Source organism: Penicillium malachiteum, assembly GCF_028827825.1.
Source record: "Penicillium malachiteum strain IBT 17515 chromosome Unknown utg000005l:1.0-9002435.0:326005.0-9005861.0, whole genome shotgun sequence".
NCBI lineage: Eukaryota > Fungi > Ascomycota > Eurotiomycetes > Eurotiales > Aspergillaceae > Penicillium > Penicillium malachiteum.
Window position 1 is genome coordinate 2,406,632 of NW_026643099.1, and position 14,951 is coordinate 2,421,582.

Genomic DNA, 14,951 nt, shown 5'->3' on the forward strand with positions numbered 1-14,951 from the left:
TCTCTTTGACCATTTGAACAAGGAAAGCTTCCCATCCCCACTCGAAGCACTTCATATACTGCAATACTAACTTACTGGACTAAATACCTGCTTTTTATCCCTTCAAATCTTTACCAATCTAAAGACTGCGGGTAGATATCAACTATTTTCCACTGACTCAGAGTGTCTCCTAACCTCCTTACTTCATGCCAGTGAAACTTGAACTATCTGCGGAGACTCCGTCTCCACTATGTTCCTAATGATTTGTTATCCCCCGCTTCAGTCTTGAGTGATCGTCTCAAGGCTAATCGGTTAATCTTTATATCTAATCGAATCAGCAAGCTATAGACCTTTGAATCTGAGACAAAAGGCTGACAAAGTTCAAGGGTGAGGAAATGAGCGCTATTTGTGAACACCTTTAATCATCATGAGCATCTTCCAAGACTTAATTCATCCCTACATACTCCGTACCCGTGGGAATTAGAGAATTTACTTGGTCTTGACAATACCCCTCCAGGGCTCCTTGAAGCAGGCTGGCCGCTTCATCGCATTCTTAATGAATCGTCGCCATCCCCTTTCTCGATGTCTCCTGTAAACTCTTGCACCGTTCGATTTCCTAGCTAACTCGTCACAATGGGCTACTCTCCCATCGAGTCTCTCGAGCTAGCCAACCTGGTTTTCTTCGGTATTGCAATCTTACCAGTCTGTTATTGCTTTTACATGCATGGTCTGAATGGCATTGGACCGTGGTTTAACGCGTTGGTCTGGAACACACTTCGACTTGCCGGCTATGGCATCGCGTTCAAATCATTCATGACGCGAGTCCCGGATATACTCACACCTATTGCTATTAACGGATGCGCCCTCTCACCAATTCCAATAGTTTGTCTGGGCTTCCTGTATGAGTCGTAAGTGGCACCATCATTCCTGAGTCAAATATCATATCAGAGAATCTAATTTCAGTCTGGGTTAGTAATTTCTCCATTCGAAAAGACCTTCCATGGTGGGCTGGTCTCTGGGGCGCAATCATCGCCCACACACTACTTATTATCGGCATCGTTCTTGGGCTTTCAGGCCTTATAAAACCTATACTCTCGAAGGTGGGATTCATTATTTGGATTTCTGGTTGGCTCTATACGGGCTTCATGTTAGCAGGGAGCTGGGTCTCGGCTGCACACAAGAGCCGACTTTCTGGCGAGAAAATTGTACGTGATATGACTCAAGCTATTGAATACTATTCTTCTTTCAGGTTTTTGATATTTGGACTAACATATATATCTGAAGTTAATATACGCCGCCACATTTGCTTGGCCTCTCGTTGGAGTCCGTCTTGTCTACGTTACATACGATGCCTACGTATATCACATTTTCGATCAAGGAAGCATCGCGATTCAGGCAGTCTTCGGTCTGCTACCAGAATTTCTATGCATGATTGCCTATCTTGTTGCTGGCATATGGACTCGAAATTTGTCTTGTGCTCACAAAAAGCTCCGTCGGGAGGCGAGGGAAGCTAAAAGGCAAGTAACAGTGGCTGTTGAGGTTAGAAATGACTCTGTTACGTCGAGTGCAGCTCCACTCAAAGAGGTCTCTTCGCACTCTGGCTCTGGGGATCAAAAGTCAGCACCTGGTACTATGCCTAGTATGGCTGAGGTATGATTCTCAGCTTCAAGTTCAAGTTCAACTCATTCAAGTTCTACTTCTGCGTACTATACCAATTTTAGGTAACCCTTCACATGTGCAAGTTGAGGGCAGATTCAAGTTATTGTATTATATTTTAATGTTAAACTGTGTACACCATTATCTACTAGATACCCATGCACCTAGTGACTCGGAAGAGTAGGATGAAGCTTTGAACTCCAAAATTTTGAATCTAAGCTGCCCAGGTGTCAATGAATACATGGATTGATGTGGCTTGTTATTGGTCAGCCATATCCATTCCAACCTTGGAAGGTTACCACCTGCACTGGCAGTATGTACGCATGCATAGTAGTATGTGCAGAGCTTCAAGTTCGAGCCCGAGTCAAGTTGGGATGGATACATATCTTAGCCGCGACCCGGGCCGTGGACTTGCCGGGTTCAAGTTCGCGTCACGGTACTACTAATAGTACTAGAATTTCTTTTTTAATCCTATTTTTATTACTTCCGACCTTTTCAAGACAAAACATGATTGCAGGAGATAATCAAATACCGCTCAAATATAATAAATATACAAGGATCTCTATGCTGTAGGAACATTGCCAAAGTCGAGAACCTTGAAAGTTACTAAGTGGAGCATTGTAAATATCTGAGAAGCTTCACACACATTGTGGGTCCATAATGCCAAAAATTGAGCCCTCTACAAGAACTAGCATCATTGGTCTAGTGGTAGAATTCGTCGTTGCCATCGACGAGGCCCGTGTTCGATTCACGGATGATGCACATTTCTTTTTTGTCTTTTTCTTTGTTTCTCAACATTGAGAGGCTAGGACAACATTGTTGAACGCGCAGTCTCCATTTCTCTGTTGGACAGTATTTAAACTGGAGGTATTTACGAGACTAAGTGTCATTCCTGGGTGGTATGTACTACACTGCTTTGTCTCACCTGGGCATTGGTTCCATAGCTCATCATTATTGGCAATCAATTGATATCATTCAAATGGTCCATAGAAATCTCCCAAAGGATAATAATGCATGAGACAGGAGTGAGAATATGTACAGAAACACGTGCACCCCATGCTTTTAACATGGAATCAAAGACAAGACAAAAAGACACCATCCATTATCCCAGAATCCAATATCCACCTCATTATAAACAGTATTTTAACACCACGTATCGGTCATTGAAAGGTAGTAGCAAAACCAAAATGGAGTCACGCTACACATGACGTGAGTCTTGACCCATATCTGGTCCACCTAGACCTAGATCGTAGGCACTTAAGGGAAGACTTCCAGTTCCGCCAAAAGCAGACATATCGGCAACAGGCGCGGACCCATTGCCAGGAGCGCCACCTGAAACGGCGCCTGGAGGAGGACCCGGAGGTTGTGCGCTCCCGGTAGGTGGGCCGCCCATGCTACCACCGAGAGGGTCTAGATTGAACGGTAGGAACCACGCACTGGGCTGATAGAATTCACCGGTCCCAGAGGGAGCGCCTGGATCAAGCTGACCTGTGAAGAGGGACTGGTCTGCATTCGGGGCTTCAACTCCGTTCACCGGTTGAGGGATGGATGGGTTGTTCGGAGGCATGAAGTTGGTGGGGTCAAATTCGGAAAATGAGCCATATACAAATTGCCGGTCAAGTTGGGGTAGCTGATCTGGTGCAATATTGAAGTCGAATTGGCCGAAGGACATGCCCCGATTTTGTGAGTACATGGATGGTTGAGGGAATGCACTTCCGGGAATACCTGGTGTATTACCCATGGTGACTTCCATTGACTGTGAAGGAGACGTTTGATCCACACTGGAGGTGCTGTCTGACAGCTTACTATTCTTGCGTGAGCGCATTTTGCGAGGGAGAACTGGCTGGGGCGTTGGTGAAAGGCTGGCGAAGAAATCTTCGACGCTTTGAAGATCCGGCTTCTGGCCCATCACGGCATCCTCGCCTGTCTCCTTGTGTCGGGTATCCGGATCTTCCCAGTGCAACCTTGAAACACCGTGGGGGTATTTGGCAAACCAGTCGCCATATTGGAACATCGGCGCAAGTGAGTTGCCATTCTGCGTTGCCACAGATCCTTTGATAGCGACATCCGCAAATTGTCGGTACCGATCCTTGGCACTCTCGACCATATAGTGAAACATTCCCCAATACTTCTTCATCTTATTAAGATAACGGTAAGTGTGGCGAAGATTCTCCTTTGAGCGAGCCTCGAGCTGAACATTCTTCGAAAATATACCCCAAATGTGGACGGTACTGGCTGTATATGCACAATAGCCAGCAAAGGGAACAGTGAGTGGATAGGCGGATGCTCGATCGAAAAGCACGGAGATGTGATGGGCAGCCTCAACAGCAGCTCGACCAGCATTGCTTAAGAAGGGCTTGGGCATATCTCTGGGTGGCCGTCCTCCTGGCGACAAAGGGATGGCGAACTGGTTCAGGAACAACATGTTCTGATGTATGATGATATGCAGAAACAGAAACTGATTTGCAATCTTCTCGGCAGCATGAATCTGGAGATTCTCGTATGTAAAAGTAAGGGAAGCGGGCAGTGAAGCCGAGAACTCCTCAATTTGTCGTTTCAGCCGTGTGTAACCAGACTCTGGATGCCACAGTGGATGGGTGTCTTTTCTCTTCCCACCAAGATTTAGATAATCAACAAGACGACCCCAGATGACTATGGCACGAATGATATATGCAGAGACTCCCATATTATCTCTAGCATTGGACAGTTGCCCAGAGTCATCAGGTGTGGGATTCAATATATCTCCGTCTAAATCTTCCGTAGGACCTGGTATCTCCATTTGGAAGTGGGTTTCCTTGATGGGCAGTTGAATGTGTAGAAACTTCTCGTTCCCAATAGGCGGACGTTGACTGCCGGAAGAGTTGTATCGATCCATCAAAAAACATGCCCACATGGTACGTCGTCGGATTTCTCGATCTGTAAAGCTCAACTGCGAATTGCTGTTGCCCTGACCGAGTAATGGATCACGTTCGAGCTCTTGATGCAGCTGCAAGGCGTATGCCATCCTTAATGCCTGTCCTCCAAAGGACCAACTTCGTCCACCATGGCAGGTTCCAAACTCATGTAGTCCCAACAAGAGGAATACTGTCAAAATCGTGATATTTGGTTCGTCATGTCGACTGAGCGCAATAGCCGCAGCTGGATTGGCCCAGTTCTCACCGCGCAGAAAAGGAGGCTCCGAATTGAGTTGGGGATGTGTTGAAAATCGAGCTGAAACCGCACAAACTGCCAGAATCAGTACCGGGGGAACTGTACCAGCTTTGAGCCTCCGCATGAAGCTAGGCTTGTGCAAAAGGAGATATGACTGGCCATAGACACAGTCGAAGAAGACCTCCGCTAAATGTTCCTGTATTTCCAGTGAAGGTAGGAACTCTGCACCCTCGGTGAGAAGTCCCGATCCATCTGTGGACTTGATTTCGCGATTCATAGGGAATGTCTCATGTGGTGGGCGCCGATCTCCATGAGTCCACTCTTCCAATTCTGCAGCGAATGCCTCATCTGCGCTCCGTTTTTTCTGTTTGGAAGGTTGACCCTGTGTAGAGGGCTTGACAACCGATCTGCCGATAGACGCCATATCCCTCTTTTCGTCCTTGGGAATCGTTTTGATCACGCGATCTTCCATTCGTTTGAGTCGCTTATCCAGCATAGCCATATAATCCGTCCGTGGTGCAGCTTTTCGAGTGGTAACTTTATATACGCAGGGAATGCGTGAGCGCGTGCAGTGCTTGCACGCAGGCTTTTCGCCTGAACAGCGGATCTTCTTGCGGCGACATGCGATACAGGCCAGCGGTAGTCGCTTCCGCTCCTTTCCAGCTTTAGTTTTCATTTCGCTCCACGAGGGCTTGTCGTCCATGTCGGCGGTAGCGGAGTTGGGGCCCCCGCCCGCATCATCACGGGTAGTGGCATCATGGTGGCCGTCTAGCGCACCGTTGTCGGGACCCCTCGCGGGGTCAGCGGTTTGTGTGCTACCGAGGTCGCGGGAGCTTGCATGGCTTTGAGTATCAAAATCGTCTAGAAGAGCTGTAGAATCCTCCTGGCCTAAAGGAAAGCTAGTACCAGGGGTCCTCAATGGTGAATCGTCCGAGTCCGGAGGGATCATGACGGGTGCGGGTACCCCAAGACCCAGATCCGAAGCATCGTTCGGCGCAAAGGACGTGGGGGAAGAAGAAGAAATCGACCCCAGTAAGGAGCGCGATGGGGGAGGGAGAAAGGGTCAACGATGAAAGTGATCGAAAAAAAAGGTCGGGGGTTTTGCAGGGAAAGGGAAGATGAATATGGGGAAAGGTTCAGCGGCGAATGGCGGCTTGGCACTAAGCGTCCACTGGCAGCACTGGAATTCAATATTACGAAACTCCAATGCCCTCGGTCCTCGCTTGAACAATAGTTGCTCAACCACCAAAATTTGAAATTAATGATAAATTATGTTAAATGAGTTAAGAAAGAATGAACCGCTAGAGAAGAAAAAAAAGCAATGTGCATAACAGGATCCACGGGATCTCAAGGTTACATGCAATATCCGGACTCGGTTATCTCCTGTAGTAGAGAGAGATTGAGTATGGAGATATTGAAGTTCATTTATTATATTCGCTTATGCCCTAGAGACCACAAAAAGGTCCTAATAATGCATATGTGCTCTTTTGATAAATTGTAGCCACGAGGCAGATGGGTATGCACTGTGCTCTAGCGCCAAAGTGGTTTGGCCCCTGCAGATGGCCAGGTGATCACGGAGTGTCCACATTCGGCCCGATAGGGTATCAATTAAGTAAGAATATGGAAATTCATAATAGAATAAACAATAGAATTTCATTAATTGATTGTACGAATCAGCGGTCAACTCCATATCCCATAACAAGGTAGCCTTGGACCGCCTCTAGGTATCATCTTAATAAGGATAGCTGTTCATCATCCACTTTCCTGCATGTCATTCGCATCATAGGACCCAGTAACTTCGCTGTTCAGCTTGACCGGTGTCCACGAGTCACACCTATGAGGCCTTTGGACGTCCCACGCGACCACGAGGAGAAGCTTGTTCTAGGGAGGCCAGAATTTCACCACCAAGGGAATAGATGCTATACGAAGGAAAGACAATCCACAGGCCACTGTTTGAAATTAGTGATCATTCTGACTTGGCCTGGATAACAGAAAAGAACATACTTGGGAATAATCCACAGAACAATTAAAGTCAAGGCATCGTTATGGCCGATATTCTCAAAGTCAGAGAAGAATTCATTCAACCCTAATTAATCAATTAGAAACTTTGATTCATGCAGGTTTATACTCTCCCACTTACAGTATAAGATGGTCTTGCTGAGAGTCATTACAGACGCAGTGTATGCAACCATTAGCGCAATTGCGCCAGTGCGGCCAGCCACAACCTTGTCACCTGTCAACAACCACACGAGTCCCTTTTGCTGCTTTTGCACGCCACGACCACTGGTGACTGTCGCACCATAGCGAAAGACGACCAACAGGTAGTAAATGTAACCCAACGTCTCAACAACATTTAGAACAGTCTGCGCGGCCGTGAAACCATTATGCGCATTGTATGCAGGCCACCCATAAATATAGTCGATTGTGCCATAAAGCGCGTAGGGAGTCCAGACTGGAGAGTGCAAGCGACCACCAGGCATACTATGCGGTCGCAATAAAACATATGCGGCGTCCCAAATGACCAACGGCACAGAGACAACAAGCCAGACGGTAAGTGCGACCGAGGGAGTATGAACCCATTTGCGCGAAGTGCCGTTAGTGGTCGGGGCAGGTGAGGATTTCGCCAGCTCCTTTGCAGCTTGTGTGGGGGAAGGAAACTCCTTGGGATGATGTCGAGTGGAGACCATGCTGACCGGGATGTGATATTGAAGTCGACTCGCAAGGGTGTATGTGATTGTGCAATCAGGAGTAAAGAGGTGGATCGTTTTATTCGGTTTGAATATGAAGGAGGGAAGTTTGCGCACGAGGCAATCGGTAACTAGTTTGATTTAGCGCCCCCGAGAGAAATGCTGGGGGAAATCCCACAGTTTGCCGCGACTGACGGCCAGTGACGTCGTTGCAGCGCCCGAGGTGTTCGTTTGCGGGCAGCTATGCAGCTCAGCGGCACGCTTTGGGTCGTGATTCGCCTTCCACAAAACCTTGGGGACCTCAGCTACTTTTTGAGATGTTAGATTTGATCCATGTACAGATCATGATCTTAATACCCCACGACAAGGCTCGTGCATTCTGGGGCTGATCCAATAGGCACAATTTCCTCCCCTTTTATAGGTAGATGAGGAAATATCACCCCTGTTGAAATATAGAACACGACCGGGAGTTAATTCCTGGCTTGTCCTTTGTGATACACCATATTCCCGAAATCCTACGAGAATGAAATGTCCTCTCGGGTATTTTTGAAATGCCTTCTAAGTTCCCTGTATGCTCCAGGCCATAGTTAAGCCAGGTTGTGATGTCTTCGTCAATTGGTGCCCTATAATTCAGGCACCAAGAAGGCAATCAACCTAGAAGGGTATAGCGTGAACCTTTTAACTTCATGCAACATTGGGACGTTGGATCGTAAATATTCCAATACCCGATGAAAACTAGCAAGTATGGATAAAGAGACTGATCAGAAGGTCCGAGACTATCTTTATCTATATCCCTCAAATGGAAACTGACACACAGCAAAGAACTCGCAGAGACTTGCCCGGGTACGTGAGAATCAGCGCAAGAGTCGAGCGAGGAAGCAGGAATATGTGCGAGAATTGGAACAGCGCATAGGAGCCTGTAATGAGGAAGCACAGCAGAAAGATATCGAAAATAGGTTAAAAATCCAGAAAATTGAGGCAGAGAACCGTCACCTTCGAACTTTGTTGCGCTCGCTGGGAGTGTCCTCGGACCTCGTTCAACGATATGTTCAGTTGGCCAGTGAAGGAGCCGCGGTTGATCGCAAAGTTGCAATACCCGCAATTTCACGATCGAAGGATATAAATGACTCCGAGTCAACCTCACAAAAAGCAACCAAGTCCGAATCATCTCTTACCCCGGAGCCGCTCAAAACACCAGCATCAGAGGCCCAAGAAGATCCATCACCACCACACGAGAATATCACAAATCCATCATTATGTGGATGTTCTACGGAGGAACAAATCGCAAACTCATGGCCATCTGATGATAATTTATTGAACACGACACTTTGCTCTATCGCAGACGACCTGGTCCGCCAATATAATGCTCGTGGTACGGATATAGACGAAATCCGACACAGGCTTTGGGCCGGCTTTAGAAGAGGACAGTCAGGCGATGGCTGCCGCGTGCAAAATAACATCTTGTTTCAAGTGCTGGACGAGATTAGCAATGGGATTTGAGTTACTTCTATGCTGCCACAGATATCATGGCAGGACAAACCATCAACTTTCATTCTCAGGTTACGGACATCACTCATAGTCAATGAGCTACATGCCGAACTTGAGCTATAAAGTTAAGAGAAATAATAAGGAGATGCTCGATTCCCAACTGGGAGTTAATCCGTGACATAGAGTTGTCTTCATACCACGCCCCTCCCACTGGATTGCGAGGACCAATCTGCGCCACATTACAGAAACAACTTGAAACCAAATGCGATCTTATCCAGAGCTACTTGCCAGAGAGATCAAGTCGAACTATCACATCGCACTGGATGCAATATACAGAAGCAGAATCACGGCCCTGGCATCCTGCACTAAGAGAATACTCTAGAATATCTGAAATATCTTCTCTTGTCCAGGGGTGTTGTTCGTCTGTTCATATCCATTTATTCCAAGCCCCACAACTTTCTCAATTGATCGATACTACATAGTAATTACCGACAATTAGCCATTTCAGAGGGAAAATATCCATCATTTCGTCGTATCTGTGTGGGCCTTCGGCTTTAAGATTGAAATGGCAGTGGAATTACTGGCGGACTTAACAAGAAAGCTCACTACTACCTAAGCAGTACGGAGTTGATGACCTATACTCCGTACCTAGGTGAATAATTGCCTGGAACCTCCACTCCACAATTTTTGGACCCTTGGAATCTTGCAAGGGTTGTATTCGCGGGCCGTGTGCTTTTTTGGTGTAGCGAGCCGCTTGAGGATTCTCCACCCTTCAGCCGAGTCAAAAAAGCTTCTTCGGCAATATTCATGGGAAAAGATATCCAAAGTTACTGTAGATGTGGAAACATTACAATAATCCCAAGCCATTACTGGTAAATTTGTACCTCTAGACCAATCTATATTCTTCCTGGCTTTGAAGAGGGCTGCCTGAATGATTTCACTAATAGTAGTATGCACTGGCAGTACTTAAAGTTCAATATTGAAATGTTTGCTCTGCTATGTACCACCTAAAAATGCGGGGAGAGCCTGCCTAGGTACTACCACCTACCTATGCTGTAGTAGTCTCATAAAAGCACGCGTAAGCATATACTTAAAATAGTAAAAATAATAATAAAAAGAAAAGAAAATTGAAATGGTACCCGTCCTGGCTGAAACAAGAAATCATTTCGTCTCAAAAAATTACCCAGACCGGCAACTCGGCATTTGTGAGATGAGAGAGATCGGACCAAGCCGACGATGGCACGGGCGTTCCCCGGGCTTGGAAGATCGGAGTGACTTCATAGCGCATGGTAAATAGGACGGAATTTGAGCGTCGCCAAGAGAAAATACCACGATCTCAGTTAAGAAACCCCTCTTTTTCATATAGGAAGTTGTTTTTCTCATCCCGTAATCAATAGTAATCAACAAGCCCCGCCGAAGTTGCCGAATGGGGCCCGTTAGATACCCAGGTGACGTTGAATGTTGACTCTCCGTATTTGGTGCCCAGATGCCCAGGTGATTTCGGGCTGGGGACTCCGCATTAGCAAACCCCGGCTCCCCACACTTTGTTCCCCGACCCCGGAACACTCGGGTCACCTTTAACTATACCGGGTCAAAACATCGGAATCCCTTTTAATAATCAGGAAAATTTGAAGTGAAAGATATGACACACCGGGTAAAAATTATTCAGAGAACCACTAGTCCCCGGGGCCCACTACTGGAAGACACTTACACAGAAAAACCATGTAAATACTGATTAAGCATTCAGTTGCCGACGTACTACTGCCATGACGCTCCTACATACTCAAATTTTGCGGGGTGACTGTGTCCATATCATACATTTGCATACAAAGATTGACCTCGGCAAAAATGTAAATCAATAGTCTTGTTTGACAAGCATGAAATTCAAGTTTCCATAACTCTCCAGATAGTAAGACAGGGAGTACTGGAATCATCTTTATTTTGATAGGCAATCTCTCTTTAGCATCACCGCAGAAACATTATACTGCGGATACCTTCTGCAGATGATCAGCTGCCGAGAACATTCCTGGAATTTTTCAAAAGTTGAAGCTAAACGGAGAATTAGCGGACCTTGAGGATACGCCAAGAAGTGGCGTAGCAATAGATTTCACCCGAACTTTAAGCGGCGACTGGTTCAAGTTCTACAATACCAATTTGGGCATCAAGGAAACCAGATACGACGATGGTACGATTAATCTGCCATTTGTAAGTGAGATTTGAACCAATAGAACTGCAGTGTGATTAATTCTGGTTGAATCAGACAAATCCAGCACCTCTCTATACAATGTAGGGATTGAATAGGTATCACCCAGTTATCCCCCCTTGATTGGACCATCCCATGCATGGTTCATACTCAGGGCTCTCCTCGGGTATCCAGCCACTCGCATTGCTTTCTCCCTTTCACAGGGGAAATCTTAGAAAGTAACATTAACAAATCATTCAAGTTGATCAATCGCGTGCACTGATGCCAAGCAAAAACAAATACCCCATTCGCTATGTAATGGGGGCGTACATCGCGGTACGCCCCTAGTCATCAGAATCCAACTATTTGTCGATCCTTACTGGTTTCACGCTCCCACTCGTCCCAGCTTCCCCGTCTTGGAATTCAGGTGGAGCAGCGACGATGGAGAATCTGATGTCTCTGTATGTCCGTAAATAACCCACAATCTACCATTTAAATTGGGCCCAGTCCCTGCGCGGTGACCGAGAGTTTCCCCTCGAAGTTGTTCACCCAAATCCTTAGAACACCTCCCCGCGCAATTCAGTATCTCTTCACACGTGAAGACCCTGAATTTGCTGATCATGAAGTTTGGCTTGCTGGAAGCGGCCCTCCTGGGCGCTGCAACGGTAGCTAGTGCTCAGGTAATATCTCTCGTGTCTGGCGTGTTATGAATTTTGGCGACTAATATTCCTGTCATCATTTAGGAATTGGCATACTCGCCTCCTTTCTACCCATCGCCATGGATGACCGGCGAGGGCGAGTGGGCCGAGGCTTATAGACGCGCCGTCGAATTCGTATCTAACTTGACTCTCGTTGAGAAGGTTAACCTGACAACTGGTGCTGGGTATGATATCCACATATATTGGTTTTAGTGGCGCCGACGCAGCTGACAAAAAACAAAGATGGGAGCAAGAACGATGTGTTGGAGAGACTGGTGGTATTCCGAGGTACGTCCAAGTCCAACAAATTGGGAAGTGACGATAATTGACAAGGCCATAGACTAGGAATGTGGGGCATGTGTATGCAAGATTCGCCTCTGGGTATTCGCGACAGTATGTGAAGCTTAACCGAAACACGAAGTTTGAATATTGACCATCCATGAAACAGGTGACTACAACTCCGGCTTTTCTGCTGGTATCAATGTTGCCGCCACCTGGGATAAGAGACTTGCCTACGCCCGTGGTATGGCAATGGGTGAGGAGCATCGGGATAAGGGTGTGGATATCCAGCTGGGCCCTGTCGCTGGTCCGCTGGGCAAGAACCCTGACGGTGGACGTGTTTGGGAGGGATTTTCTCCCGATCCCGTTCTCACTGGTGTGATGATGGCCGAGACTATTAAGGGTATGCAAGATGCCGGTATTATTGCCTGTGCAAAGCACTACATTGGAAACGAACAGGAGCACTTCCGCCAGGCCGGTGAAGCTCAAGGATATGGATACAACATCACTGAGAGTGTCAGCTCTAACATTGACGATACCACGATGCACGAGCTGTACCTCTGGCCATTCGTTGATGCTGTGCGTGCCGGTGTTGGTTCTATCATGTGCTCATACAACCAGATCAACAACAGCTACGGTTGCTCCAACAGTTACACCCTGAACAAGCTTCTCAAGAGCGAACTTGGCTTCCAGGGCTTCGTCATGAGTGACTGGGGTGCTCACCACAGTGGTGTTGGTGATGCTCTCGCTGGTCTGGATATGTCCATGCCTGGTGATGTCGTTCTGGGTAGCCCATACTCATTCTGGGGCACAAACCTGACTATTGCCGTTCTGAACGGTACCATCCCTGAGTGGCGCATTGATGATATGGCCACTCGTATCATGGCGGCCTACTACAAGGTTGGACGTGACCGTTACCGCACTCCTCCCAACTTCAGCTCCTGGACTCGTGACGAGTACGGCTATGAGCACTTCATTGTGAACGAGAACTTTATCAAGCTGAATGAGCGTGTCAATGTGCAGCGTGACCACGCCAGTGTCATTCGCAAGATTGGTGCTGACAGCACTGTTCTCTTGAAGAATAACGGTGGCTTGCCCTTGACTCACGACGAAAAGTTCGTCGGAATCCTGGGTGAAGATGCGGGCTCAAACGCCTATGGCGCCAATGGCTGCTCCGACCGTGGCTGTGACAATGGTACTCTGGCCATGGGCTGGGGTAGTGGCACTGCCAACTTCCCTTACTTGATTACTCCCGAGCAGGCGATTCAGAATGAAGTGCTCTTCAACGGCAACGGTCAGACTAATGTCTTCGCTGTGACTGATAATGGAGCTCTTGATCAGATTGCTGATATCGCCTCCCAATCAAGGTACAAACTTTCCACCAGGTAGCCTGTTACAGTTACTGACTTTTTAATTTTAGTGTCGCACTTGTATTCGTCAATGCCGACTCTGGAGAGGGCTACATTAACGTTGACGGTAACGAGGGTGATCGCAAGAACATGACCCTCTGGAAGAACGGTGAGGCCGTCATCAAGGCTGCCTCTGAGAACTGCAACAACACTATTGTCATCATGCACACTCCCAGCGCTGTTCTCCTTGACGACTGGTACTTGAACCCCAACATCACTGCTATTCTATGGGCTGGTCTGCCTGGTCAGGAGAGTGGCCGCAGCTTGGTTGATGTGCTCTACGGCCGCGTCAACCCCGGTGCTAAGACTCCATTCACCTGGGGCAAGACTCGTGAGGCATATGGTGCTCCAATCCTGACCCAGCCCAACAATGGTGTCGATGCGCCCCAAGACGATTTTGAGGAGGGTGTCTTCATTGATTACCGCCGCTTTGACAAGGACGACACCGACCCCGTCTATGAATTCGGCTTTGGTATGAGCTACACTGACTTTGAGTTCTCTAACCTGAAGGTCAAGGCCTTGAAGGCAGACAAGTATGCCGATACAATTGGCTGGACCAAGGCTGCTCCTGTCCTCGGAAGAGCTGGCCCTATTGCTGAGTACCTTTTCCCCGCTGGTATCAAGCGTGTCACTCAGTACCTCTACCCCTGGTTGAACTCTACCAACCTGAAGGCGTCTTCCGGTGACCCTTACTACGGAGAGAAGACTGAGGACTATGTTCCTGCTGGAGCTACTGATGGCTCTGCTCAGCAGCTCCTGCCAGCCAGCGGCCCTAGTGGTGGTAACTCAGGTCTCTTCGACGACTTGATTGAAGTCACCGCTACTATTAGAAACACTGGCTCCCTGGATGGAGACGAAGTGCCCCAACTGGTGAGTTTTTTCGAGCTTCCATCTGACTAAAAAGGAATGCACTGCTAACTGTTTCGAACTACAGTATGTCGCTCTTGGAGGTCCTAATGACCCTCCTAAGGTCCTCCGTGCCTTTGACCGTGTTACCATTGCCGCTGGAGAGAAGGTCCAGTGGACTGCCACCCTGAACCGCCGCGATCTTTCCAGCTGGGATGTTGCAGCCCAGAACTGGGTCGTCACTAGTGCGGCCAAGAAGGTTTACGTTGGTAACTCTTCTCGCAAGCTGCCTCTGTCTGCCGACTTGCCTCGTGTTCACTAAGTGCATGTGTATGTAATGTGGGACATAGACCGGGTTTAGAATCTTACTTCTTGACTTGTACAGACAGAATTACTGCTTAATGCATATAGTTTTAATTGATACTTATCTCTGAAATAAATTTTCAAGGCGGCGACGAGTAAGGTAGGTACTGATACTGGATTATTGGTAGTGTCACATGCATGTGTGCAATTCCAAGCCTGACACTCATCAATAACCCGGATCGCCTAGTAGTATGATTCGCGCGGGTTCACCCAA

General features: G+C 47.6%; 5 protein-coding genes across 5 annotated transcripts; 3 read left to right on the top strand and 2 right to left on the bottom strand.

The window, feature by feature from the left end:
• Positions 1-612: 612 nt before the first annotated feature.
• Positions 613-1,635, top strand: N7483_010900 (uncharacterized protein; the record flags this gene model as incomplete). Its single annotated transcript, XM_057094327.1, has 3 exons — positions 613-887; positions 953-1,184; positions 1,264-1,635. The coding sequence occupies 3 exons, from the start codon at positions 613-615 to the stop codon at positions 1,633-1,635; spliced, it is 879 nt and encodes a 292-aa protein (XP_056940298.1).
• Positions 1,636-2,833: 1,198 nt separating this feature from the next.
• N7483_010901 (putative C6 transcription factor) lies at positions 2,834-5,734 on the bottom strand (the record flags this gene model as incomplete). Its single annotated transcript, XM_057094328.1, has 1 exon — positions 2,834-5,734. The coding sequence occupies one exon, from the start codon at positions 5,732-5,734 to the stop codon at positions 2,834-2,836; it is 2,901 nt and encodes a 966-aa protein (XP_056940299.1).
• An 885-nt stretch (positions 5,735-6,619) lies between these two features.
• Positions 6,620-7,472, bottom strand: N7483_010902 (uncharacterized protein; the record flags this gene model as incomplete). The annotated part of the gene is made up of 3 exons (XM_057094329.1): positions 6,620-6,734; positions 6,790-6,871; positions 6,926-7,472. 3 exons carry the CDS (start codon positions 7,470-7,472, stop codon positions 6,620-6,622), a joined length of 744 nt encoding a protein of 247 aa, XP_056940300.1.
• Positions 7,473-8,216: 744 nt separating this feature from the next.
• Positions 8,217-8,972, top strand: N7483_010903 (bZIP transcription factor; the record flags this gene model as incomplete). The annotated part of the gene is made up of 2 exons (XM_057094330.1): positions 8,217-8,240; positions 8,295-8,972. 2 exons carry the CDS (start codon positions 8,217-8,219, stop codon positions 8,970-8,972), a joined length of 702 nt encoding a protein of 233 aa, XP_056940301.1.
• Positions 8,973-11,762: 2,790 nt separating this feature from the next.
• N7483_010904 (beta-glucosidase) lies at positions 11,763-14,696 on the top strand (the record flags this gene model as incomplete). The annotated part of the gene is made up of 7 exons (XM_057094331.1): positions 11,763-11,822; positions 11,886-12,025; positions 12,084-12,128; positions 12,181-12,233; positions 12,289-13,486; positions 13,540-14,398; positions 14,463-14,696. The coding sequence occupies 7 exons, from the start codon at positions 11,763-11,765 to the stop codon at positions 14,694-14,696; spliced, it is 2,589 nt and encodes an 862-aa protein (XP_056940302.1).
• Positions 14,697-14,951: the final 255 nt, after the last annotated feature.